The sequence below is a fragment of the Loxodonta africana genome, chromosome 4 (assembly GCF_030014295.1).
Source record: "Loxodonta africana isolate mLoxAfr1 chromosome 4, mLoxAfr1.hap2, whole genome shotgun sequence".
NCBI classification, from domain to species: Eukaryota; Metazoa; Chordata; class Mammalia; order Proboscidea; family Elephantidae; genus Loxodonta; species Loxodonta africana.
Genome location: NC_087345.1, coordinates 169,911,733 through 169,938,255, shown reverse-complemented (window position 1 = coordinate 169,938,255; position 26,523 = coordinate 169,911,733). Strand labels below are relative to the sequence as shown.

Here is a 26,523-nt window from a genome sequence, read left to right as displayed (position 1 = left end):
ACTCTTCTTTACTCTAGATGGGAAGAGACCACTAGGTGTATCTGAGATGGCTACCTGCAAGCTTTAGAGACCCCAAATGTTACTTACCAAAGTAAGATATAGAACATTGTTTTTGTGTACCATGTTATGCCAGTTGACATAGATGTCCCACGAGTCTATGGTCCTTAGCCTCCAAGCCTAGTATCTTCATCCCAGGAGATGTTTCGTTGTGCATAAGTAGTTTCCGTGACTGTACCTCTTGTGTGCTCTATTGTCTGTCTTTGTATACATGCAACATCTATAGATATGTATGTAGCTATATTCACAACCTAATCTATATCTGCTGATGGGTATGCTCTCTTATACCATCCCATGCCTCTTTAGCATACCCATCTACCTATGTATCTCTTGTAAATTATTGTTTGTTAATAGTGTTGTTGCAGGATTGCCTGTGTTATAGTAATTGCCATAGTTGCCTTTTGTTCTTGTGTTTCTTTCATTGTCTTTCTTTGCCTTTGTCATGTTGTGCTGACTTTCCTCATAGAGTATATTGCCTTTCCCTTCACCAATATTACCACGTGGCTTCTATCTACTTAGTAATTTACTCTCCTTCTTTGGTAACCATCAGAGAATGTGTTTTTTCTGTGTGTAAACATTTTCTTGTTTTACTTTTTTTTAATAACAGTAGTCTCATACAATATTATTCCTTTTGTAATTGGCTAATTTCACTCAGCATAATGTCGCCCAAATTCATCCATGTTGTGAGATGTTTTGTGGATTCTTTTTTATTCTTTATCATTGTGGAGTATTCCATTGTGTGTAAGTGCCATGGTTTGTATATCCATCCGTTTTTGGGCACTAAGGTTGTTTCCATCTTTTTGCTGTTGTGGAAAATGCTGCCATGACATCGATGTGTAAATGTTTATTTGTGTATGTGTAAATGTTTATCTGTGTCATGGCTCTTACTTCTCTAGGGTATATACCTAGGAGTGGGAAGGCTGGTTCATATGGTATTTCTATTTCTAGCTTTTTAAGGAAGCGCCATATCATTTTCTATGATGGTTGTACATTTTACATTCACACCAGCAGTGTGTAAGAGTTCTAGTCTCCCCACGATCTCACCAGCACCTGTTGTCTTTTTTTTTTTTTTAAATTAGTGCCATTGATGTTTAGGTGAGATGGTATCTCATTGTAGTTTTAATTTGCATCTCTCTAATGGCTACTGAGGAAACCCTGGTGGAGTAGTGGTTAAGAGCTACGGCTGCTAACCAAAAGTTCGGCAGTTCATATCCACCAGGCGCTCCTTAGAAACTCTATGGGGCAGTTCTACTCTGTCCTACAGGGTCGCTATGAGTCAAAATCAACTCTATGGCAACAGGTAGGTAGGTAATGGCTACTGAAAGAAATGTAAGAAAGGCAATCCAACAGAATCCAGGAATTATTGAACAATATCATTAATATCACACACAAGTAAAATTTTGCTAAGGATAATTCAAAAGTGATTGTAGCAATACATCAGCAAGGTACTGCCAGGAATTCAAACTGGATTCAGAAGAGGATGAGGTACCAGGGATATCACTGTTGATGTCAGATAAATCCTGGCTGAAAGCAGAGAATACCAGAAAGATGTTTACCTGTGTTTTATTGATTATGCTGGGAATGACAACTTGAAGAGGAATGGCTTTGCATTCGTTGTCAAAAAGAACACTTCAAGATCTATCCTGAAGTACAACGCTGTCAGTGATAGGATAATATCCATATGCCTACAAGGAAGACCAGTTAATACGACTATTATTCAAATTTATGTACCAACCACTAGGGCCAAAGATGAAGAAATAGAAGATTTTTATCAGCTGCTGCAGTCTGAAATTGATCAAACGTGCAATCAAGATGCATTGATAATTACTGGTGATTGGAATGTGAAAGCTGGAAACAAGAAGAAGGATCAGTATTTGGCAAATGTGGCCTTGGTGATAGAAACAATGCCAGAGATTGAATGACAGAATTTTGCAAGACCAACAACTTCTTCATTGCAAATACCTTCTTTCACCAGCATAAACGGCAACTCTACACATGGACCTCGCCAGATGGAACACACAGAAATTAAATTGAATACATCTGTGGAAAGAGACGATGGAAAAGCTCAATATCATCAGTCAGAACAAGGCCGGGGCTGACTGTGGAACAATCAATTGCTCATATGCAAGTTCAAGCTGAAACTGAAGAAAATCCAAGCAAGTCCACAAGAGCCAAAATATGACCTTGAGTACATCCCACCTGAATTTAAAGATCATCTGAAGAATAGATTTAATGCACTGAACACTAGTGACTGAAGACCAGACGAGTTGTGGAATGACATCAAGGACATCATCCATGAAGAAAGCAAAAGGTCATTGAAAAGGCAGGAAAGAAAGAAAAGACCAAGATGGATGTCAGAGGAGACTCTGAAACTTGCTGTTGAACATGGAGCACCTAAAGCAAAAGGAAGAATTGAAGAAGTAAACTGAACAGAAGATTTCGAAGTGTGTCTCGAGAAGAGAAAGTAAAGTGTTATAGTGACACGTGCAAAGAGCTGGAGATGGAAAACCAAAAGGGGAGAAGACACTTGGTATTTCTCAAGCTGAAAGAACTGAAGAAAAAAATCAAGCCTTGAGTTGCAATAGTGAAGGATTCTATGGGGAAAATATTAAATGATGCAGGAAGCATCAAAAGAAGATGGAAGGAATACACAGAGTCACTATACCAAAAAGATATGCCGATGTTCAACCATATCAAGAGGTGGCATATGATCAGAAACCGATGGTACTGAAGAAAGAAGTCCAACCTGCTCTAAAGGCATTGGCGAAAAACAAGGCTCCAGGAATTGACGGAATATCAATTGAGATGTTTCAACAAACAGATGCAGCGCTGGAGGTGCTCACTCATCTATGCTAAGAAATATGGAAGACACCTTCCTGGCCAACTGATTGGAAGAGATCCATATTTATGCCTATTCCCAAGAAAGGTGATCCAACTGAATGTGGAAATTATAGAACAATATCATTAATATCACATGCAAACAAAATTTTGCTGAAGATCATTCAAAAATGGCTGTAGCAGTATACTGACAGGGAACTGCCAGAAATTCAGGCCGGTTTCAGAAGTGGACATGGAACCAGGAATATCATTGCTGATGTCAGATGGATCCTGGCTGAAAGCAGAGAATGCCAGAAGGGTGTTTACTTGTGTTTTATTGACTATGCAAAGGCCTTCGACTGCGTGGATCATAACAAATTATGGATAACATTGCGAAGAATGGGAATTCCAGAGCACTTAATTATGCTTATGAGGAACCTTTACATAGATCAGGAGGCAGTTGTTCAGCCAGAGCAAGGGGATACGGAGTGGTTTAGAGCCAGGAAAGGTGTGCGTCAGGGTTGTATTCTTTCACCATACCTATTCAATCTGTATGCTGAACAAATAATCCGAGAAGCTGGACTATATGAAGAAGAACAGGGCATCAAGATTGGAGGAAGACTCATTAACAACCTGCATTATGCAGATGACACAACCTTGCTTGCTGAAAGTGAAGAGGACTTGAAGCACTTACTAATGAAGATCAAAGACACAGCCTTCAGTATGGATTGCACCTCAACATAAAGAAAACAAAAATCCTCACAAATGGACCAATAAACAATATCACCATAAAGGGAGAAGAGATTGAATTTGTGAAGGATTTCGTTTTACTTGGATCCACAATCAACAGCCATGGAAGCAGCAGTCAAGAAATCAAAAGAAGGATTGCATTGGGTAAATCTGCTGCAAAGGACCTCTTTAAAGTGTTGAAGAGCAAAGACATCACCTTGAAGTCTAAGGTGTGCCTGACCCAAGCCATGGTATTTTCGATCGCGTCATATCCTTGTGAAAGCTGGACAATGAATAAGGAAGACCCAAGAAGAAGTGACTCCTTTGAATTGTGGTGTTGGTGAAGAATATTGAATATACCATGGACTGCCAAAAGAACGACCAAATGTGTCTTAGAAGAAGTACAACCAGAATGCTCCTTAGAAGCAAGGATGGCGAGACTGTGTCTTACATTCTTTGGACATGTTGTCAGGAGGGATGAGTTCCTGAAGGACATCATGCTTGGCAGAGTACAGGGTCAGTGGAAAAGAGGAAGACCCTCAATGAGGTGGATTGACACAGTGGCTGCAACAATGAGCTCAAGCATAGCAGGATTGTAAGGATGGCTCAGGGCCGGGCAGTGTTTCGTTCTCTTTGTGCATAGGGTCGCTCAGTGTTTCGTTCTGTTTGTGCATAGGGTTGCTATGAGTCGGAACCGACTCGACGGCACCTAACAACAACAACATGTACTCAAACATTATCAAAGCTTACTAAGACAATCATAAGATCTGGAGTCTTGGAAACAGATATGTTCATGAATCTTCTATTGTTCCCTGAAATAATAAGTTTCAAGTGTTTCAGTGAGCCTGAAAACCGAGATGCAATTATGTGAAACAAGACAGGCTGCTTCTAAAGATTAGTTACAGTTTAAGGCATAGCTATGGGTTTCAAATATATATTTGATTATAAAGCACATAGGTTTCTAACATTTAATAAGATGAACTTTAGTAATGTAAGAGAATTATCTGTTTTCATAAAGCAAAGCTTATAATTTTATTTCATATTCCCAAATCAATTTTTATTGTAACAAATAATATTGCAGCAAATATTTTTGTATATCCGTTGAATATGTGCACCCCTGGTATAGGAATGGATTTTTTGAGATGGAATTGCACTTTGAAAGTTCGATAGCTCTTTACAGAGAGCAAATTTATGCTCTACTGGTGTTTTTAGGGTGACATACCATTGGATACAAAGTGAAATGGCCAGGCTCGTATAAACAAACATAATTCCCTAATGCTCAGGTACCATCCATGGAGATGTTGACTTAATTGGTCTGGGATGATGTGTGAGCAGTGATAGTTTTTAAAATTCCCCAGGCTATTAAAATTGTTCATCCAGGTTTGAGATCCACTTTTATAAATTCTAATCAATCAGCAACGTGTTTTGTTTGTGGTCAGTCGTGATAGGGGAAAAACTGTATTTTGGTTGATTTTATGTATTCCTGATTGGCGAGGCAGATAAATTTTTCCATATGTCAAATAGTCATTGTATTATATCCTTTGCCTATTTTTCTGGTTGGTTGTCTTTTTATTTTTGATGATGCAAGTTGCTGTATTTTTACACAAATAACACACACCATCTACATTTGTTTGCCAACCATACCGTCTCCCCTTCAAGGTATTTTCATGATCGCTGCTATGCCAGCTTTTTTACATGTTGCTGTAAAAAGATTAGCATAGCATGCTTAATGAAAATACTGCATGTGAGGACGGTGACGCTGGCAAACAAACATGGAAGGTGCACATTATTTGCATAAAAATACAGTAATCTTTGATTGTTTTATTAATTGCAAATATTTTCTTGAAGTTTGTCATTTTCCTTTTTATCTACTCTTTTATTACAAAAGTTTTAAAATTATACATTAACCAATATATCAGCCATTTTCTTCCTGGCTTATAGATTTTGTGTCTTAGGGATAGGAAGGATTTTCTGAAGCCATTCCAAGAGAACAAACGTATTTCGTATTTCCTTCTGGTAGTTTTATAATTTCTTTTCAACATTCAGATTTTTAATCAATCTGGAATTTACTTTATGTGGAGTGTGAGGTAGATATTTAGCTTTACTTTTTTCCTCCCAATGGATAATTAATTATATCAACACAGATTATTGGCAGATCCACTCTTTCTTCCAATAATCTGAAACGCTACCTTTATCTGATACTATAATCTAATGGTGAGAGTTTATTTCTGGTCTCTTTCTTTATGTCATTGATTTTTTTTGATGTTCCCCTGCCAGTTCCATGCTGTTTTAATTCTTACAACTTTGGTATGTTCTAATATCTGGTAAAAAAACAAAACAAAAGAAAACAAAAACAACAGTGTTATGTTTTATCTGGTAGGCAAGATATTTAAAAAAAAATTAAACCAATTTTTGATTATTTTCCCTTCTAGATCATTTTTACAATGAGCTGAGAGTCAAGTTAAACAAACACAATTTTGTTGCAATTTCAATTGGTTTGCACGAATTTATAAATTACCTTGGGATAAACTGTGATTTTAATAACATCGAGTTCCCTTACACAGAAACATTGTATGCTCACCCATTTATTTAGTCTTTTATGTTTTTTTATTGAAACTCACTAGCTTTTTTCCACATACATCCAGCACATTTCATTTGAGATTAACTCATAGATATTTTTGTTTATTATTGTTATTTGCTAATACTGGGCATGGGAACTTTTTCAAATTACACATTTTGATTTGTTATCCTTAGTATATGGACATATATGCATTTTTTTTAATGTTGCCCTTGTATCCAGCCACTTTACTGAGCTACTTTTATTAATTAATTAATCATTCTTCTGGATGTTTTTAAGAAGACAATTATGTTTGCTGCAAATAGTGAAGTTTTTTTCTCATTTCATTGATTAGGACCTTCTAGTAAATTGTCATTTTCTGTAGATGTTCCCTGGCTATCGAAAAGGAATGTGTTCTGTATTTTTACACTAACAACACGCACCTTCTACGTTTCCTTCCCCCCCACCCCTCGAGGTATTTTTGTAAGCACGCTATGCTAACTTTTTTCACAGCAACATGTAAAAAAATTGGCATAGAGTTGCTTATGAAAAAACCTCATGGGACAGGGCTCAGTTGACAAACAAATGTAGAAGGCACGCATTATTCCTGTAAGAACATAATAGTCACTGTGGGAGTCCTTGTTTTGTTCCTCAACCATTCCTGATAAAAATTCTTAGCAAGCTTGTACTATATCAATCTGAGTCTAATTTCTCTAAGGATACTATTATATTTTTTCTCCTGGAAACAGGATTTTCTGTTTTTCCTTGGCATTCTCTTGCATCTCATCTCTGGAGGCTTAGGTTTATGACTGCTGAATCATCAGGACAGGGTAGGTTTGCAGATAAATACAAGGCAAAGCAATATGTTTTACTACCCTGACTTGCATGATTATATGCCACTCACTTCGAGCACTTTAGCTTTTACCATTTCTGATCTTGGAAAGAGAAGAGTAATTATCTTTCTGCCAACCTCTGTGCTGGGCTCCAGGCCCTCTGTCATCATTAATGGCCAGTTATTGGCAGGAGTTCACTCTTCTTGCTCTCTGAGTGGCATGTTTGGAGGAAACCAGTTGGAATGGCTGTGTAATGGTTGTGTCGCCTCCCAGGCCTGCCTGCTGCTTCTTGATTGCAGATGGTGGGGAGCAGGATAAGAGAAGCATCCTGGTCTTGATTACGTCTCTTGTCTTCCTACTTGTCTCAGTGTCTATGGGCTTCTGACCTGAGGCTTCCAATGATGACTTCGTTTAGCGTGTTACCCACTGGAGTTTCATCAGCTAGCTTCTAGTGTCCTTTTCTGAGCCAACTTAATCGAATCTTTCATTTCATTTCAATCTTTCATTTTCGACCCATGATAAGTCACCTCAGCCTGCTAATCTAAGCCATCGTCTTTTCTCTGCACACTTGCTGTAACCTTCCGAATGGCTTCCACATACCCACACTCCCTCCTTCCAGCCAGAGGCCCCTGCAGCCAGAGTGATCTTTTAAAAATGTGATCAGCTCTTGTTAACCCTCCCTCTACCTCCAAACAACAACCCTTCAATATTTTCCATCAATCTTGAAATAAAGATTAAAACCCTCCACCTGGCCTGTGGGCCCTGCAGATTCTGTTGTCCACTTAGCTTTTCTGCTTGTCTCGTACTCTCTCCCTTCCACTCGTTCTCTGGGCTGCAGCCACATTGGCCACCATTAGTTTTTAAACATGTTGTACTCCACTCCACCACAGGGCATTTGCACCTGCTGTTTCCCTGATTGGTGTGCTTTCCCTTACTTCTTCTACTAGGGAAAGTTTCTACACCATGCCCTGATCTCAGCTCAGGCATTGTTTTCTCAGGAAAACCTTCCCTGATGTCTCAGACTAGGTGAAAGTCCACCCTGGATGCTTCCACAGCCCCAGGCAACTCTCCCTTGCAGACTTCGCAGACTTACAGGTTTTATTTATTTGTGTAGGTTTTAAGAAAATGAAGATCTTTTCACTCTGCTAGCCTGGAAGCTCCATGAGACAAGGACCATGTCTATTTTGTTGTTGTTGTTGTTTAGCACATCTCTAGTGCCTAGAATCAGGCTGGGCCAATAGTAAGTGTGCAATAAATGCACTGAATGAAAGAATACAAAAACGACCTTAGCGACTTGCTCTCTGTTTCCTCTTGAATACATTCTTCATCTCAACTTGTTGTTGTCGTTAAGTGTTATTGAGTCTGTTTCAACTCATAGTGGCCCGGTGTGACAGAGTACAGCTGACCCGTAGGGTTTTCTAGAGTGTAATCTTTACGGGAGCAGATGGTATGGTCTTTTCTTCTGCAGAGCCACTGAGTGGGTTCAGTCCAAAAACCTTCTCGTTAGCAGCCAAGCGCGTCACCATTGGGGTCAGATTTCCTTCATCTCAGCTTCGAAAATACTCATTTCTTCCTTATCGACAGAATGGAGGGCGTGACTCTGTATACTAGACAAGGCAATGTTTCTTTATTTAAAAAAAATTATCTAAAGTGATGAAAAACACTGTTTGGGAAAATCTCAATTCCTCTCCTCCTTCAAAAAGAAGTTTTGAAAAAAATGAGAGAAAGCAACTACCCAGTCTTGGCAAGCTTGAAACAATGAGGCCAACGAACAAGTGCCTCTCGAACGTGCAAAGGAATGTGAACTGCGAAAGATTCAGAGGCCAACAGTCCCTGGAAATGCTGTTGAAGAAGCAGGAGCAGGAAGATGCTCAGCAAAAGGACTGCATTAATTTCAGAAATGGAAAAGCCTGTGAAAGCTTTCCTCAGAACTCTTAAGAAGCCAGTAAAATAACATTTTACTGTGTTTTCTCCTGCTCTTAAAACCCCACAAATGCAAATGTGTGATAAAATGTGAAAATAAGGATTGGCAACTAATTGCATTCCCAGGGAGGGTTAATTTAAAAAGGAGCGTATTTGCATTGCTTCTCTTCGGTTCGATGTTTACGACATTTGGGCAAAGTAGAACGAACATTCATAAATCCTTTGCCATAGCTGGTATTTAAAGAATAGCAATTGGCTAACATTTGTGGCTCTGTATGTCAAATATTTTGGCTCCCAACCTCTGGTATTCATTCTGAAAGATTTATAACCCTTTTGGGAGTGTGGTCAGTGACAAGAGTAGAACTAAATCCTGAAATGTGGAAAAACTAACTTTCCCTAATATAAAACTCTTCTAAAAAAAAAAATCCCTCAAGCTATGAATGTGTTTCCAGATTTTGAGAAAAAGCTGATGATTTACAGAATTTTTTTCCCTGTAAGGATCTTATTTCTTAATGATAAACATAAAATTTCAATCCTTTGACTTTAAATTTGGCCTAGAGATAATTCAGAAAAAAATAAAATCTTAAGTTTTTGGCATTTGTTGTAATAAAATGACTTTTAAATAATTTATATCATTGGTCATATGGTAAATAATGAAATAAAGCTCAAAAGATGAACCAGTTTAGAAGAAAAAAATTAAGAAAACTTGAAATAGGAACAAAATTTTTGCTGAATGTGTAAGTAGAAAATTGCTACCAAGGAAAATATTATAATGCTACAATAGCAATTGAGAAAGCCCTTGCTCATATACAACTAAGACTATCAGGACAGTACACTGCCAGTCTATCACTTTGTCGTACTGTGGTTGCTTGTGTTTTGCTGTGATGCTAGAAGCTATGCCCCTGGCATTTCCAATTCTAGCAGGGTCACCCATGGTGGACAGATTTCAGCAGAGCTTCCAGACTAAGACGGACTAGGAAGAAAGGTCTGGCAATCTACTTCTGAAAATTAGCCAATGAAAACCCTCTGGATCACAACAGAATATTGTCTGTTGTAGTGCTGCAAGATGAGCCCCCTGGATTGGAAGGTACTCAAAATATGCGGTGTCCATCAGTCATGAGGATGGTGCAGGAGCAGGCAGGACGTGGGGCCGCCGTGAGTCAGAGCTGACCTGACAACAGCTAACACCAACATCCTCATTGAAATTAGACCTGGAATGAGAGGGTTCCACTTGACTGAGGTGTAATGCCCTGTTGATGTCCTCTCGGTTTCTCATCATACTGGAGTCTGAAATTGAAGTGAAGGACCCCTCTACCTCAAGAACTTCTCTACTTGCAGCTCTTGGTTTGGATTTTCAGACTCTTAATGTTGAAACTCAGCTCTGTTCCCTCAGATACCCCAGGCAAGACAAAGGATCTTGTTTAATAAGTGATTTTTCTTATTTTGTTTACTTTTCCTTTTTGTGTATTTTTTTATTTCCTTTAATTAGTTATGACTAGCATTTATATTCTGGTTACAATGTATCTGCCTTTTGTTTTCCTGAAGAGGAAACGGAAGTGCTAACATGTGGGGGTGTCTATGCTCTCAAACAAGGGAGTTTATGAAACTGAATAAGTAAAGGATTTATTATTTTATATTTTAAAACCAACTGTAGGAAAATTGGTGTTCTTAAAATTTCTCTTGAAATTAGGGGAAAAAAAGACTATAAACTGGAAGTATATATATATATATATCTTTATAATTGGAGTTCTAAAGGACAGAACTTACTATGTTAAATGTAAACAATAAAATTAAGACTCTTGTCTTTATAAACGGCCTTGAATATAGAGGATAGCTGGGATTACTGGTAGGGTGCGTTAGTATGAACAACAAGAGATTAACAGTGGCATCACCACAGAATAATGAATTGTTCATAACATTTTTAGAGATGTGGAAGGAATTTTCTGAAAAGGAGCGTGAGGAAAGGCTGAAGTCTTAAACCTTCCCACCTTCACTTTCTTATGCATGTTGTTAGGTGCCAACAAGTCGGTTCCAACTCATAGCGACTCCACCTACAACAGAGCAAGACGCTGCCCGGCCCTGCGCCATCCTCACAGTCGTTACTATGTTTAAGCCCATTTTCATGCGTGCCCTCTAATAATCCCATTTTAATTTCTTATTTTAAAAGTGACATTGTTTTGAACCTACAAGAGGATTTGTGTGTGTATGTGTGTGATATGAAAGAGAGGGGGTTGTATATGTTTTCTGTGCTAAGTCTACATATTATCTACATGATAATGGCACTACAAAAATAATGGCAATATGAAATGACTACTTTTGTAATTGTAATCTGAGAGAGTTTTCCCTATGGGCACTATGTTTTGAGGAAGGAAGTAAAGGTCGTCTTTAACAAGCACCTTTTACAAAACAGTTATTCTTGTTGTTGTTGTTGATGGTTGCTGTCGAGTCGATTCCAACTCATAGCGACCCTATGCACAACAGAAGAAACACTCCCTGGTCCTGCACCGTCCTCACAATCGTTATGCTTGAGCCCATTGTTGCAGCCACTGTGTCAGTCCATCTCCTTGAGGGTCTTCCTTTTCTTTGCTGACCCTCTACTTTACTAAGCATGATGTCCTTCTCCAGGGACTCATGCCTCCTGATAACATGTCCAACATATGTGAGATAAAGTTTATTTTTAGCTTGGCAGAAATATTGCTTTTGTGTCTTATGAACTATTGCAGTGTGTGCTAGAATTCTAATTTACCAACCAGTCTCTATAGCAATAGCAGTAAAATGTATTATGTTGTGTTCATCAGATTTCTGAAGCAGTAATGAGCAGTGGGTATTGCTGCAATGAACTTTGATTTTAATTTCCTGGCAGGTCTGGCTCACTGATCAATCATTAATATGTTTTTTTAATCTCAGGTTTTTTTCTTTTTTAAATCTTAAAGGAGCAGCTTATCACTAGCCTTTACATGTGATGATTAGCTAAGACAACGTTATGACTCCCGTGCTTTCTCTAAGTTGGGCCACCATTCACCTCACAGCAGTGAAGTGTTCTTTTTTTCCTCCTTCATCCCCCCCATCTGATTCATCTCTAGGTCCTCCTGGAATTACCTCCTCTGTTTCCCAGCCCCAGCCCTTAGTCCACCTGCTCTAGGTCCTGGTCTGGATTGTTGTAGCTGCCTTCCACATGGCTTCTCTTTGTCCAGGTTCCAGACTGTTCTACATACAACTGTAGGCGTAGTTTTCAGATTCGGTTTGCATTGCAAGTATACTGTTGAAGAGCTGTGAAGACTACCCATTACCTCCATATAAAGCTTAAATTCCTCAGTCGGTCTTTCAGGGTGTGCCCCTCAGCTCCATTTTATATACTACTACCACCTAGTATTGTAGCTCTTTAAACGAGACAGACTGCCTTTAAATGTTGACTCTCAGTTGGAAGAATGTTTTATGACACTCTATACAGCTTTTTCATGCTTCAGCCCTACGTGATTCCTTCAACAAATTATAGCCCACTCAGAGAACTTAAAAAAAAAAAAATTAATGTGCGGTGGATGGGGAAACACGTTTCCTAGTTCATGGATTTGTCACCATTTAGTGAGTTTCTATGGGAGTGTGATCTTAGTTAACTTTTCTCTGGTTTTGTGTCCTTGTAGGGAGGAAATCAGACAGCTACAGTGATCGCATTGTGTTCAATGAGGGATTTCAACTTAGCTCAAGAGACCTGCCAGTTGGCAATTAGGGATGTTGGAGGCCTTGAAGTTTTAATAAATTTACTGGATACCGATGAAGTCAAGTGTAAGGTGAGTGGCTTTGTCACAATGGACGGGGAGTCTTGTTCCCACTTCCTCTGGGAGGTCTTCTCGGCTCTAGGTTTCCGCCATTCCCTGCTGCTTGTTTCTTATTTTCACCTGGTATTATTACTGATAATCAACCTGCTACTACCGTTAGCTGTTCTTTTTTCTTCTCTCAGCTTTTCTTCTCTTGTTCTTTTCCATTAGTCTCACGTACTTCTTGACCGACGAGTGTTTGTTTAGATAGTTGAGAGGAAAAATGGAGGATATGTGGAACACCGGGGAATGGAAACTATTTCTTAAAGAACTTAACAGGGGAAGGATTTTAGGTAGACTTGGATTTCTTAAAAAATATAGCACTGGCTATGTATTAAGCACTCATTCACATATAACTTTTTTCTCATTTAGATTGGTTCATTAAAAATCCTGAAGGAAATCAGTCATAATCCTCAAATCAGACGTAATATTGTGGATCTTGGGGGTTTGCCAATTATGGTTAACATACTTGATTCTCCAAACAAGAATCTGAAATGCTTGGCAGCTGAGACAATTGCTAACGTAGCCAAGTTTAGACGCGCCCGGCAGGCGGTGAGACAGCACGGGGGCATTACCAAGCTGGTGAGTACCACTGATGCCGCTACTGCGAGTCAGCTCCCAGCTGTCCTTCCTGCCCACTCCCAGACATGAAGTAGCCAGCAGGGTGTATTCTCGGGGCCTTCTTTTTGTATTGCATGCCTTTAAATATCATTTTTGTTTATTTATATTAGCTTGTTATTGAGGGTCCCTGGGTGGTGCAAATGGTTTTCACTCATCTATGAACCTTAAGGTTGGCGATTTGAACCCACCCAGCAGCACCATTGGAGAAAGACCTGGTGATCTGCTTCCATAATGATTATAGCCAAGAAAACCTGATGGAACGGTTTTACTGTGTAACACATGGGGCCACCATGAGTTGGAATAGACTCGATGGCAGTGGGTTTTTTCATTTTTTTTTCGTTTTGGTTTGTTGCTGTTAGTTGCCATCGAGTCGGCTCTGAGTCATGGTGACCTTATGAATAACAGAATGAAACGTTGCCAGTCCTGTGCCATCTTCATGATCATTGGTATATTTGAGTCTATTGCTGTGGCTTTTGTGTCAGTTCATCTCATTAAGGGGCTCCCCCGTTTTGTTGACTTCTACTTTACCAACCGTGATATCCTTTTCCAGCGATTGGTCTTTCCTGATGACGTGTCCAAAGTAAGTGAGCCAAAGTCTCGCCATCCTCACTTCTAAGGAGCGTTCTAGTTGTATTTCCTCTAAGACTGACTTGTTCGTTCTTCTGGCAGTTCACGGTGTAGTCAATTTTCTTTACTAGCACTACAATTTCAATGTATCAATTCCTTTGTTTTCCTTTTTTCATTGTCCAGCAGCAAGTACCCAATAAACAAGAGCAACCTCACTTTTCAAATAAATACACAGTTTAAAAATGAGATGTAGTCTTCACCCGTCACGTTGGTAGGGGTCCGCTTGTGTGTGTGCATGGTGTTGGTAAGAGGGTGGTGAGATCCTGCTCCCTGGAAAGCCATCTGGTTATTGGTATTCTCAAGAGGCTTGTAGTGACCTGTGCCCTCCAATGTAGTGTCTCACTGTGAGCACTAGTTCCCGAGGAGATGGTCCGAGTTGTAAACACTTATCCCATTCTTAGTTATAAGAATATGGACGGAAAACAGCCTGCATGTTTTTAGGAGTGGAGTTAAATAAATTTGCAATATATCCATAAAGAAAAACATCTGTAGTCAGCTATTGGAAACACTGGTGGCATCGTGGTTAAGTGCTTTGGCTGCTAACCAAAGGGTCAGCAGTTCAAATCCTCCAGGTGCTCCGTGGAAACTCTGTGGGGCAGTTCTACTCTGTTCTGTAGGGTTGCTATGAGTTGGAATCGACTCGATGGCAATGGGTTTTTTTTTTTTTTTTTTATAATCAGCTATTAGTCTTGTGTTTTCGGAGTATATCTAGTAGCAAAGAATAAAATGTACCACATTTAATGTTATATAAAATTATAACAGAATTAGAAACTGCTGGTACCTATGATCCCAATTCTTAAAGACCCATATGCATGTATAGAAAAAACATTAGGCAGAAATACACAAAATTGTTGACAGTGGTTTTCTCTAGGATACTGATTACTGTTTTTCCTTCATATTTTCTACATTTGTTGATTTGTCTTCTATCTTCATATATCACTTTTATAATCAGAAAAAGTGATTATTTCAGTAACTATCAGAGAAAGGAAAAGATTTATCATTCTGCTTACCACCCTTGACATGGCAGGAAAGACCTTGAGAAATGAAATGCAATAAAGAAATGCATATTCATCTTCCTTAAGAAGAATCAATGGATCTTGTGTCCCCCACAATTTTAATTGTACTTTACTTTCTCCATGTTCAGTCCCTATTGATCTCTGTCTCTTCCATAGCATGTAGCCCAGTGCCTTATACATATCAAGGGTTAATAAATACCATTGAATTTGTATGGATTTTTAATGTGAATACATACAATACGAAATGTGCTAGGAAATTTGCCAAACGAGATTCTGTGTGTTCACTAATAATCTGCAGAGGACTATAAAAATGTGACTATTTGCTCCAAATATAAGATGGACTTATAGATGGAGACATGGATGGCTTGTTGTGTGACATCAGGTTGATTCTGACTCATTGTGACCCTATAGAGAAGAACTGCCCCATAGGATTTTCTAGGCTGTATCTATATATATATTTTTTAATCTTTATGGGAGAAAAATCATCAGGTCTTTTTTCCTGTGGAGCTGCTGGTGGTTTGAACTGCAGACCTTTCGGTTGACAGCTGAGCACTCTAACCATTGTGCCACTGGGTCTCCTTGATGAATGGGTATGTGGCTAGATATGTGATAAAACAAATGCAGCTAATGGTTAATGACACAACTGAGGTGGTAGATAGATGTGTGTTTGCTGTACAAGTCTTCTCTGTATGTTTAAAAATTTTCATAACGAAATGTTGAGGGAAAGTGTAATTATTACAATGATTATCATTATTCTGCTTCAATAATGAAATCACGTGATAGGTTGATGTAGCTGTCCACCGGAACTGCTTCATCTCCCTTTAAGTAATAAGAATGAATAACGTGACCTAAAACTAAAAGTATATTTTTTATGAGCTGTATACCTGGGAGCGCCATAAGTCGGAATCGACTCAATGGCAGCTAACAGCAACAACATGCATCATGTTTGGGAATCTAGTATTTGAACAATTGTATTAACCTAGTCAAGGTAATGACCACATTGTAATATAATTTTAAAGGGTAGCTAAATTAGGGCTAGGAAAGTCTAATAATGTAAATGATGGACTTGTAATTGCTGGCCGAGAGCACTTCTGGGAAGGATAGGGATTGGGATCTGGTTTTGGTTTCCTAGGCATGGGCTGGGATAGATGACATACAAGCAGGAGACCCCAGTAGACTGGAAGTGAGGGTAGTCACTCACTACAGAAACAGGAGAGGTGGTGCAGTGAGCCAGGGATGGTATTAGGGCAAATGAACTGACGTCAAGATCAGAGTGGGCAAGAAGGCACTGGACAATGTGGGGTTTGTACAGCTCGATGGAGGCAGTCTCTGGAGAGGCACAACTGATAGAAGACTGTGGGTAGAAGACGTGGGGTCTGAGCAAACAAGAAGAACGTTCCAGGCAGAGATATTATGCAAGATGTGGGCGAGTATTTACACACAGCTGTGCTGTTACTCCTGTGTCCAGTTTTCATGTTTCTCTGTATCCATAGCATTTTGACCCTTTCATTTGACAAACATTTCCCGAATGATTGTCTGAGGAGCTCTAATGTCACAATGGTTAAGCACTTGGCTACTAACTGAAAGGTTCGTGGTTTGAACCCACCCAGCGACTCCTCAGGAGAAAGATCTGGCAGTCTGCTCCTATAATGATCACAGCCTGGAAGACCCTATGAGGCAGTTCTGCTCTGTCACATGGGGTCGCTATGAGCCGAAGTGACTCATGGCATCTAACAATAACAACACTATCTGTACGGTGCTGGGAATATAAACAAATGTATGTCCCTGACCATAGCCATCTCACAGTGGACTGGTGGTAGGGGATAAGGACAGGGAGAACGTAGGTGAAAAAAATAAGTGTAATGGTGCATTTTATGTATCTAATTGAAGTCAATACTGGGAGTATTGAAAAAACAAAATGGTGGAGGAGGTGATCAATTGATTCTGCTTTGAGGAGGAGTGTCAAGAACGATTGGAGAAAGGAAACATTGCTTTTTCTGCATCTTAAAAGAGGAGTAAGTATTTGTCAGGCAAATGTGCTGGGGAAAGGAATTTCAGGAAGATGAGGCTGTGTGAAAACCCAGAACTGGGAAACAGCATTGGGCGTTTGGAAATTGCAAGTGGTTTAATGTGGCCAGACCTAGGGTGAGATGTGCTGAGTAGTGAGAGATGACGATGGAGGACACTGATGATCATACAGGACCTTCTCCAATGAGTTAAGAAATTTGGACTTTGTATAGATAATGAGGAAATACCTACAGTAGACAGATACCTTTTAGTCCTGTGCGCAATCTCATTATCTTAGAATATCTTCCCTTCATTGCTATCCCACCCCCAGTAGGTCCCTGGAAGCCATACATATGTATCTATATCTATATATCTGTATCTATATCTATCTGTATCTATATCATCTATATCTATATATTCCTGTCTCCTGTCCTTACTTGAGCTGTAAGCCATGGGTGCTCACCTGACTTAAGCTGGTCCAAACAGTTCTCTTCCCTAGGAATTTGTAGTTGGATGGAGAGACTCTACTTAGTCTGGGCTACTCCATTATAAACTTGAGATCTGTGCGTTATGATTATGTGGTCAGAATCCATGAACTTTGACCTGCAAAGGGGAAATAATGGAGGATAAATTCATAGAGATTTGGGTGGGAAATTCATAGATGATGGGTCTTGGGTCCCCAGAGAAAGACAGTGAGTCTGCAGAAGTCTCACAGCTTCCTCTTCATGGTTCCAATCCCGTCTTTGGGGAGGTCTGGTTTTAGTTCCTCCGTGGGGTACCCTGACATACTGCTGTATACTTCCAGTAAATTGCCTTTTTTCCATGAGGTCTTCAGTACCTTTGGTTATTGCAAAGAAAAAAGAAACCTTAGCAGCTGTGACATTTGACTTGATTGGCTATGGAAGTACAGGAGGTGGGGTGTGTCCTCCCAAAAGTTCTTTTGACTTTAAGAGTGGACAGTCCATCCCGTTCTCATTAGAAATTTCCACATGGCTTTAGGGAGGCTAGTTTTCTGAGATATCAGGACTGAGAATATGGTTTACAAATATGAACGTAAATATTAAATCAGCTGCTGTTGAGTTAATTCTGACTCATGGCAACCCCATGTGTTTCAGAGTAGAACTGTACCCCACAGGCTTTTCAATGACTGGTTTTTCAGAAGTAGATTTCCAGGTCTTTCTTTTGAGGGACTTCTGGGTATATTTGAATTGCCAACCTTTGAGTGGATTTGAACTGCCAACCTTTCAGTTAGTAGCCAAATGCTTAGCTGTTTATGCCACCCAGTGGTCCTATGTAAATATTAAAGCCATATTAAAGAAAATGCTGTCTTGGTGAGATAAAATTTCTTGTAGAAAACAAATATAAAACCCACCAAATTTGGAGAAAGATATCTTGAACAGCTTAGTTTGTTTCTTTCTTTTTACTGGATGCCATGTAGTGCCATAATTGATTTCTTAGTTTATTATTTTTGATGGAGGTGAGCTTGGTATTGACCTTGTAGGTATTGAAGGGTGCATGAAGTTTTTAAGATTTCCATGTATATTGTGTTTATCTGTTCACGTAGGTTGCTCTACTCGATTGCGGACAGAATTCATCAGAACCTCCTCAACCCTCTCTCTATGAGACCAGAGACGTGGAGGTAGCTCGCTGCGGTGCGCAGGCACTGTGGAGCTGCAGTAAAAGTTACGCCAATAAAGAAGCCATTCGTAAAGCTGGAGGCATCCCTCTGTTGGCTCGATTACTGAAGACTTCTCACGAAGACATGTTAATTCCAGTGGTGGGGACATTGCAAGAATGCGCATCAGAGGTACCCAGACCAGATCTGCCCCCTTTGCCTTCATTTACCTGGACTTATTTTAGTCTTTGAGTCCCTGGGTGGTTCAAATAAACACTTGACCACTAACCGAAAGGTTGGTGGTTTGAACCCACCTAGAGCACCTTGAAAGAAAGACCTGTTGATCTGCTTTCTAAAGGTCATGGCCTTAAAAACCTTATGGAGCATTTGTACCTTGCACACTTGGGGTTGACATGAGCAGAATCTACTCAGTGGTAACTGGTTTTTTTTTTTTTTTTTTTGGATGATTTCAGTCAAAAAATAATTTTAAAGTTATTATGACTAAAACAGTTTATTTTTCAAGAAGTTAGCATTCTATCAGAAGTGAAGATCAAACTAATAGAACATTAATTAAATCAGTACCTGTCTTAGTTATCTAGAAATACCACAAAGGGATGACTTTAACAAACAGAAATTTATTTTCTCACAGTTTAGGAGGCTAGAGTCAGGATTTTTCTCTCTGTCAGCTCTGGAGGAAGATCCTTGTCTCCTTTCAACATCTATAGGCCTGGTGTCCCTTGGAGATCTCTGTGTGTCTTGGCATCAATCTCCCCCTGGGTCTAGGAGGTTCTCAGAGCAGGGACCCCGGGTTCAAAGGACAGGGTCCACTCCTGGCTCCTTTTTCTTGGTGGTAGTGAGGCCCCTTTCCCCTCTGCTTGTTTCTCTCTCCTTTTATCTCTTGTAATATAAAAGGTGTGGCTCAAGCAAAGGTGTGACTTAAGTAAGGCGGTGACTTGAGTAAGGCAGTGAAGGCAGTGACTTAAGATAAACCCCACACTAATCCTGCCCTTGGAGCCCTGTTGGTGCAATGGTTAAGAGCTCAGGCTGCTTACCAAAAGATCAGCAGTTTGAATCCACCAGCTGCTCCTTGGGAACCCTACAAGGCAGTTCTACCCTGTCCTATAGGGTTGCTATGAGTTGGAATCAACTCAATAGAAACAGGTTTGTTTTGGTTTTTTGGTTTGCTACTGCCCTACAAACATATATAAAAAAAAAAATAGGATTAGGATTTATAGCATATAAAATGGATAATTACATAATACCCCAAATGGAGGACAGTTACATCGGATCATAAAAATGGAGGACAATTACACAATACTGGGAATCACAGCCTAGACAATTCACACATTTTTTGGGGGGACACAGTTCAATCCATGACATTACCACTGTAATATGTTTTTAAAATATTTGACTAAATGTTCATATTGTTATATAGACATGTTTAACTTGGAGGTTGCTGTTTCTTTTCTAAGAAGGTTTGTTCAGAAAAATTCCACCACGAAAAAGGACTTAGATTATTCCATGATCTAAATAGTGTTTCTTCCCTTATTCCAACACCCTGTCCAGGCATGGACCAGTAATGTGAAATGTGCCTCCAAAAATGGATGATGCCAAGAGACTGAAGGAAGAGGCCAGCAACTCCATTGTGGCAGCAAAGGAATTTATTAGGGAGACTGACCTACTAGGCAGTCCTGGGTGGATGCAAGACCAAAGCAGATCTCCGCACCCCTCAGCTGGAGGGCAGAGGTTTTATAGGGGTGGTAGACAGTAGTGGCTACATGCCAGGGCCTTATGTAAGGATGACTTAGCAAATGGTAGTGAACTGATGGAACTCATGAGGGTGCCATGTTTGACCTCACAAAGCCTGTTTCCCCTTCAGTCCACCGTTTCAGCCCACCTCTTACAATCTAGCATGTTTTCCCTATTGTGCTGTAGTACGAGATACCCTGTTTCCACCCCACTGGGAATAGATATAGATATAGATGATATAGAGATAGAGATATATACAGACAGAGATACAGACACAGACACAGATATAGATATAGATACAGATATAGATAGAAGTGGGGTTGGCCAGGTGCTATGTGGTACCCGTGCATGTGCAAGAGACAGAAAAAGTTACTGTGTGTCCAGAACAGGGGGAAGGCTTCTCTGATAAGGAGAAGAAACTTGGAGAGAGAGTGACCCAACTCCCAGCCTTTTTATCTGAGAATGTTCTGGTCCCAAAGTCCTACTGAGGCAGCCTGGATGGGAGGTGAAAACACAGACCATTCACCCGACACACCTCTTCCCATAGTAAACAAGTGAATTCTCCATTGACTCTAAAAAAAAAAAAAGTGCTAACCCACTGTCATGGATTGAATTGGGTTCCCCAGAAATGTGTATCAACTTGGCTAGGCCACGATTCTTAGTATTGTGTGATTGTCCACCGTTTTGTGATCTGATGTCCTTTTTCTATGTGTTGTAAATTCTACTATGATGTTAATAAAGAGGGATTAGTGACAGTTATGTTAATGAAGCAGGACTCAATCTATAAGATTAGGTTTTGTGTTTTGAGATCTAAAAGAGAGAAGGGAGCAGAGACAGGGAAGACCTCATACTACCAAGAAACAAAAGCCAGGAGAATAGTGCATCCTTTGGACCTGGGGTCCCTGCACTGAGAAGCTCCTAGATCAGGGGAAGACTGATGACGAGAACCTTCCCATAGAGGCAACAGAGAGAGAGTCTTACCCTGGAGTTGGCATCCTGAATAAGGGCTTCTAGCCTCCTAGATGTGAGAGAATAAATTTTTGTTTGTTAAAGCTATCCACTTGTGGTATTGCTGTTACAGCAGCACTAAATAACTGAGACACCCACCTTCAACCATACTGAGCTTCTTATCAGCCTCTGAAATATGTGTGATATGTATCTAGAATATTCCCGAAACTGCGGCCAAATCTGCCAAAGAATCAGATGCCAAATCTCTTCATTTTAAGAGATTTACAGAATTCACAAAACATTATAAAACATTGTGTTTCCTATGCGAAGAGTATAAAGAAGTTTTTCAAAATATTTTTTGCTAAAGCTGTGTTGCTATATTGGAAAGCTGACCTAAAAATATTAGTGAAACGAGACGTATGACATTGAATTTCCATTTAGTAAATGGTTGCTTGGATACATGTAGATATGCAGGGTGAGGTAAGGAAGAGATATTTGTCCTTCACTCTGCCATGATTTTGGGGTGACATTGAGGTAGGAGGCCCAGAGAAACAAGAACCAGATAATTTAGTGTTCTTTCTACCAGCTTTATTATATCTATGATCCGACTTGCTAAAAGTTTACAAATCCTTGAGAATTACCTTACTAATGAAAAAGAAAGCTTCAGATTTATAGTTCAAGTTCCAGACATCAGTGACAGAATAGGGAAAAGGAAACTGCCCTGAAAAGAGGTATATTCAAATTTATATTAAAATATATTTATACTAGGTTGTTCTTATATTCATAAATTACATGCACATAAATATTTCCGCTTATATTCCTAGGAAAACTACCGAGCTGCGATCAAAGCAGAACGGATCATTGAGAACCTAGTGAAGAACCTGAATAGTGAGAATGAGCAGCTTCAAGAGCACTGTGCCATGGCCATCTATCAGGTCTGAGGAGCTGACCCGAGCATCGCGGTTGTCCCTTTCACATAGTTTACACTAGGGTTTCTAAACATGCAGTCTCCTTCTCTGGGGATGGGACTCAGGAATCCGCATTTTTAACAAGCACCCTGGGGGATTTTCATGTACACAGAGATCTGAGAACCACTGCCCTGTGGCAGTGACAGAGAGAAAACTATGCATGTCAGAGAGAAAATTGTGCCCACATGCCCTATGATTTGTATTTCTAGAAGAAACTTACATGACCATCTCTGTCTTTCTCCTAAAACAGTTTACTTAGTGTAAAAGTGCAAAATAAGTACATGGTACCTCTATATTGCTTTTCATAGATCCTATTTAAACACATGGGGCGTAGGTGGCTCAGTGGTAGAATTCTCCCCTTCCATGCCAGAGACCGATTCTGTTCTCAGCCAACGCACGTCGTGCACCGCCACCACCCATCTGTCAGTGGGGGCTCGAGTGTTGCTATGATGCTGAGCAGACTTCAGGGGACCTTCCAGACTAAGATGGACTAGGAAGAAAGGCCTGGTGACTTACTTCCGAAAAGCAGCCAATGAAAGCCCAGTGGTCCGATCTATAACCCATCATGGGGATGGTGCAGGACTGGGCAGCGTTCATTCCACTGTGCGTGGGGTCGCCACAAGTCAGTGGCTGACTTGACAGCAGCTAGCTAACAAACAACGTTTAAATACAATGATCTTGGGATGGATAAATGAGTGTGTGTTTATGTGTGTATTCCTGTGTTATCTTTTTATTAATTTACTTAATCTTCACTAACTTCTTGTGGATAATAATTTCTATAGTATACTGGAGGACAGATTAGAATGGTAAAGGGGAAAGATGGCCTGGACCAGTTAGCGATGGCTGGCCACTGCTGTGCCAGCTTCTACCTAATCAGAGGAGATTTCCTAGATCTAGGACTGCTCTGGAAACCCTGGTGGCATAGTGGTTAAGTGCTACAGCTGCTAACCAAAAGTTCGGCAGTTCAAATCCACCAGGTGCTCCTTGGAAACTCTATGGGGCAGTTCTCTGTCCTATAGGGTTACTATGAGTCAGAATCGACTCCACGGCAAGTGGTTTAATAGAGGAGTGCCCTGGAGCCCTGGTGGTGTAGTGGTTAAGAGCTAGTGCTGCTAACCAAAAAGTCAGCAGTTCGAATCTACCAGCCGCTGCTTGGAAATCTTATGGGGCAGTTCTACTCTGTCCTATAGGGTCGCTATGAGTTGGAATCAACTGGACGGCAATGGGTTTTGTTTGGTTGTTTTAGCTTAGGAACGCACCTAAGATGTGCAAAGTGAGAGAACAAGCCAGAAAGATAGTGTCAGAGGGGAACTCATTCTAGCAGAGGCGTATATATACACATAGCATGAGCAACCATTGAGGGTTCAGTTAGAAATAGTGATTAATTTTTAGAAGTTGTAACTGAACTGGAACTGAAAGTCACACCTAGAAGATAACGTGGCGGATGAACACGCAGTTCTGTGGTGCGTTTGTTGCACGGTTTCTTCTTGTGGTCCTCATGAATGGTGCGTGACATGCACCTGTGTTGCATGGCACCAAGAAATAACTGTATGCTTAGGATAATCACCAAATCTGTATTAAATTAATCATCCATTGGCTCTATAACCTGAGGAGGATGATCAGTTTGGAAAATCTATGCAGTAAATCTTTCAAAGGATAACACAAATGTGGATAAACGTGTGTTGGAATCAACTGTCAGGTCTGGTAATACAACCTGTTACTCTAAGAGGGGCATGGAGAGAGACTCTATTGGGAAAAATTCTTCATCTCTTAGTTTTGGGGTCATTGAAAATCTGATGGAATCCCTGTCACTCATCCATCTTCTCCACTGCATTTTCCCAAGACTCTGATTTGGGTCCCTGGAGAAATACTTGGTCCATGCATGTGGCATTGTAGGCTTTTACTGACCTCTGCCTCTGTCTTGGTGGAAGCCCAGGCTACTGTCGAACAGGTTTGGGAGAATTGCCAAGGGTGTAGGAACTACACTGCCAAAACCACTTCTGGGAAGAGACACGCTGTCAGAGGGCAGAATGATATTTTACTTGGAGGCTCCTTCAGAAAATGATACTCTCTGAAAAGAAGTTTAATAACTGTTAGCCTGGCAACCTCTTTAGTCATCACCGGGAGCTTGCTGCACTTTGACACTGACAGCCTCTGGTTGACTTTTTGTGCAGTGTGCTGAAGATGAGGAGACCCGGGACCTGGTGAGGCTGCATGGGGGACTGAAACCACTGGCCAGTCTGCTCAGTAAAACTGACAATAAAGAGCGGTTAGCCGCCGTCACGGGGGCAATATGGAAATGCTCCATCAGCAAAGAGAATGTGACCAAGTAAGAGAAGACGTTGAATAGTCTGTAATACAAACATGGGCACTGAAACACATCCTTGTAGTTAATGCTGTTTTAATAGTCAATTCTAATGCTACCTCTGTAGTTTTCATAGATATATATTCTGGGTTCCCACCCAAAACCTTAAGTTGGCATAATTAAGAGAGTTTTAGAAATGAAAGACATTCTACCCCAGCCCCACCACCTGGCAATGATTTTCTGGGCCTGCGTGAGGGCAGTGGTGGTTTAGTGGTAGAATTCTCTCCTTCCATGTGGGAGACCTGTGTTTAGTTCCAGCCAGTGCATGTCATGTGCAGCTACCACCCGTCTGTCAGTGAAGGTTTGCCTATTGCTAACATGCTGAACAGATTGCAGCAGAGCAATCAGACTAAGAGAGACTAGAAAGGTCTGGTGATCTACTTCTGAAAATCAACCATTGAAAACCCTGTGATACAACAGTCTGATCTTGATGTGCATGGGGCCCCCATAAGTTGGACCCACTGGAAGGCAGATAACAACAATAGTAGGGCCAAGGGGCTTGCTGACTTAATCTTTCTGTGTGAAAGGGCTGGTTTACATAGGGACAGCCATTTATATTAGAAGTATCTCTGATGTTTTCTGGTGAGAACTCTCAGAGAAGGGATGAAGTTCCCACTGAATCTTTAGATCTGGGAGTAATTACATCCTTTTTCCTTTTCTAAAGATAAACAAGATGTCAGCTAAATGCCAGCTAGCCAGCTACCCTTAAAGGGTATCCATTTACAAATATGGTTTCACAGCATTTTATTTAAAAATTTTTGTAAACTTTATGGCCATTTGATTTGTTTTAATCCTCAGACTTACCTCTTTATATATTTTAAGAGTTCACACTCTCAGTGGTGAATGTTCTGAGGCAACTCTTTCTAGTCTTGACGTGATGGCTCCCTTTAACAAGAGATTCACACGTCCTGACTATTTGACACAAAACGGGCTTACTTAATAGAGAATGTGTAATAAAGCAATGGTTTGACTAGATTAGAAGTAAACTTAACAAATTTTTCACTTTATTAAAAGTTACTTGGCTCTGATAATGAGTCCCTAGATACCACAAACATTTAAGTGCTTGACTACTAACTGGAAGGTTGGAAGTTTGAACCCTCAGGAGCCTCAGGAAAAAGGCCTGGTGATCTGCTTCCAAAAGGTCACAGCCCTGAAAACCCTATGGGGTGCCGTTATACTCTGCACACACGAGGTTGCTATGAGTCAAAATCTACTCAAGGGCAACTTGTAATGGTGGTGGTGGCTCTATTAAGTAACTTTAAAAAATTCAACTGCATTATAGTACTTGAAAATACTGCTGAAGTTTCTTGCTTATATAAAGGAACATGCCCTATATAGAAGAATGTGTACTTGTATGCAGCATCCTTCCTTGTGGTATATTTACAGGGAAAAAATCAGAGTGAAATTGCATGACAAAAGAGGTAGTAAAATTTATTAACAGTTAGTACTGAAACTCCCTGATTGTGAATGATCTTTCTACCCAAGTAGCACAAGGTGCCACTTATTTGGAAAGACTTGTTACACCCAAATAGGTACATGAGCTCATGTTTGGTGTGTTTAAAAGCATAAATATATAATTATTTCATTAAACATTTTGTTCATATAAAATAGTTTCTGTAAGATGGGAAAAGAATTCTTAGAGTGGAATCATGACTCTCAGATCTAGAAAAGACACCAGGTGTCTTGGACGCGGTGTGGTGTCGATGTTGAAGGGACAGATCTGGAGTCCGATGGCTGGGTGTGAACGCCAACTTTACTATTTACCAGCCGGTAACTGGTACCCACCGCTGTTGAGTTGATTCCGACTCACAGAGACCCCCACAGGGTTCCCAAGGCTGTAAATCTGTGTGGAAGCAGACTGCCACATCTCTCTCCC

The 26,523-nt window shown here is 40.2% G+C and overlaps 1 protein-coding gene across 6 annotated transcripts in view; it reads left to right on the top strand.

The window, feature by feature from the left end:
• The window catches only part of ODAD2 (outer dynein arm docking complex subunit 2), a 266,790-nt gene that overhangs the window by 77,948 nt on the left and 162,319 nt on the right, over nt 1–26,523 (top strand). For 5 of the 6 annotated variants that reach the window (XR_002785889.2, XM_064284958.1, XM_023548827.2 and 2 more), the window contains 5 exons: nt 12,558–12,704; nt 13,104–13,313; nt 18,567–18,809; nt 22,139–22,249; nt 24,457–24,611. Coding sequence is in view for 5 of the 6 variants with exons in the window: in XM_064284958.1 (XP_064141028.1) it covers nt 12,558–12,704; nt 13,104–13,313; nt 18,567–18,809; nt 22,139–22,249; nt 24,457–24,611 (866 nt within the window). In the remaining variant the exon portion in view is untranslated. The remainder of the gene's footprint in view (nt 1–12,557; nt 12,705–13,103; nt 13,314–18,566; nt 18,810–22,138; nt 22,250–24,456; nt 24,612–26,523) is intronic. The other variant, XM_023548826.2, reaches the window with a different exon arrangement.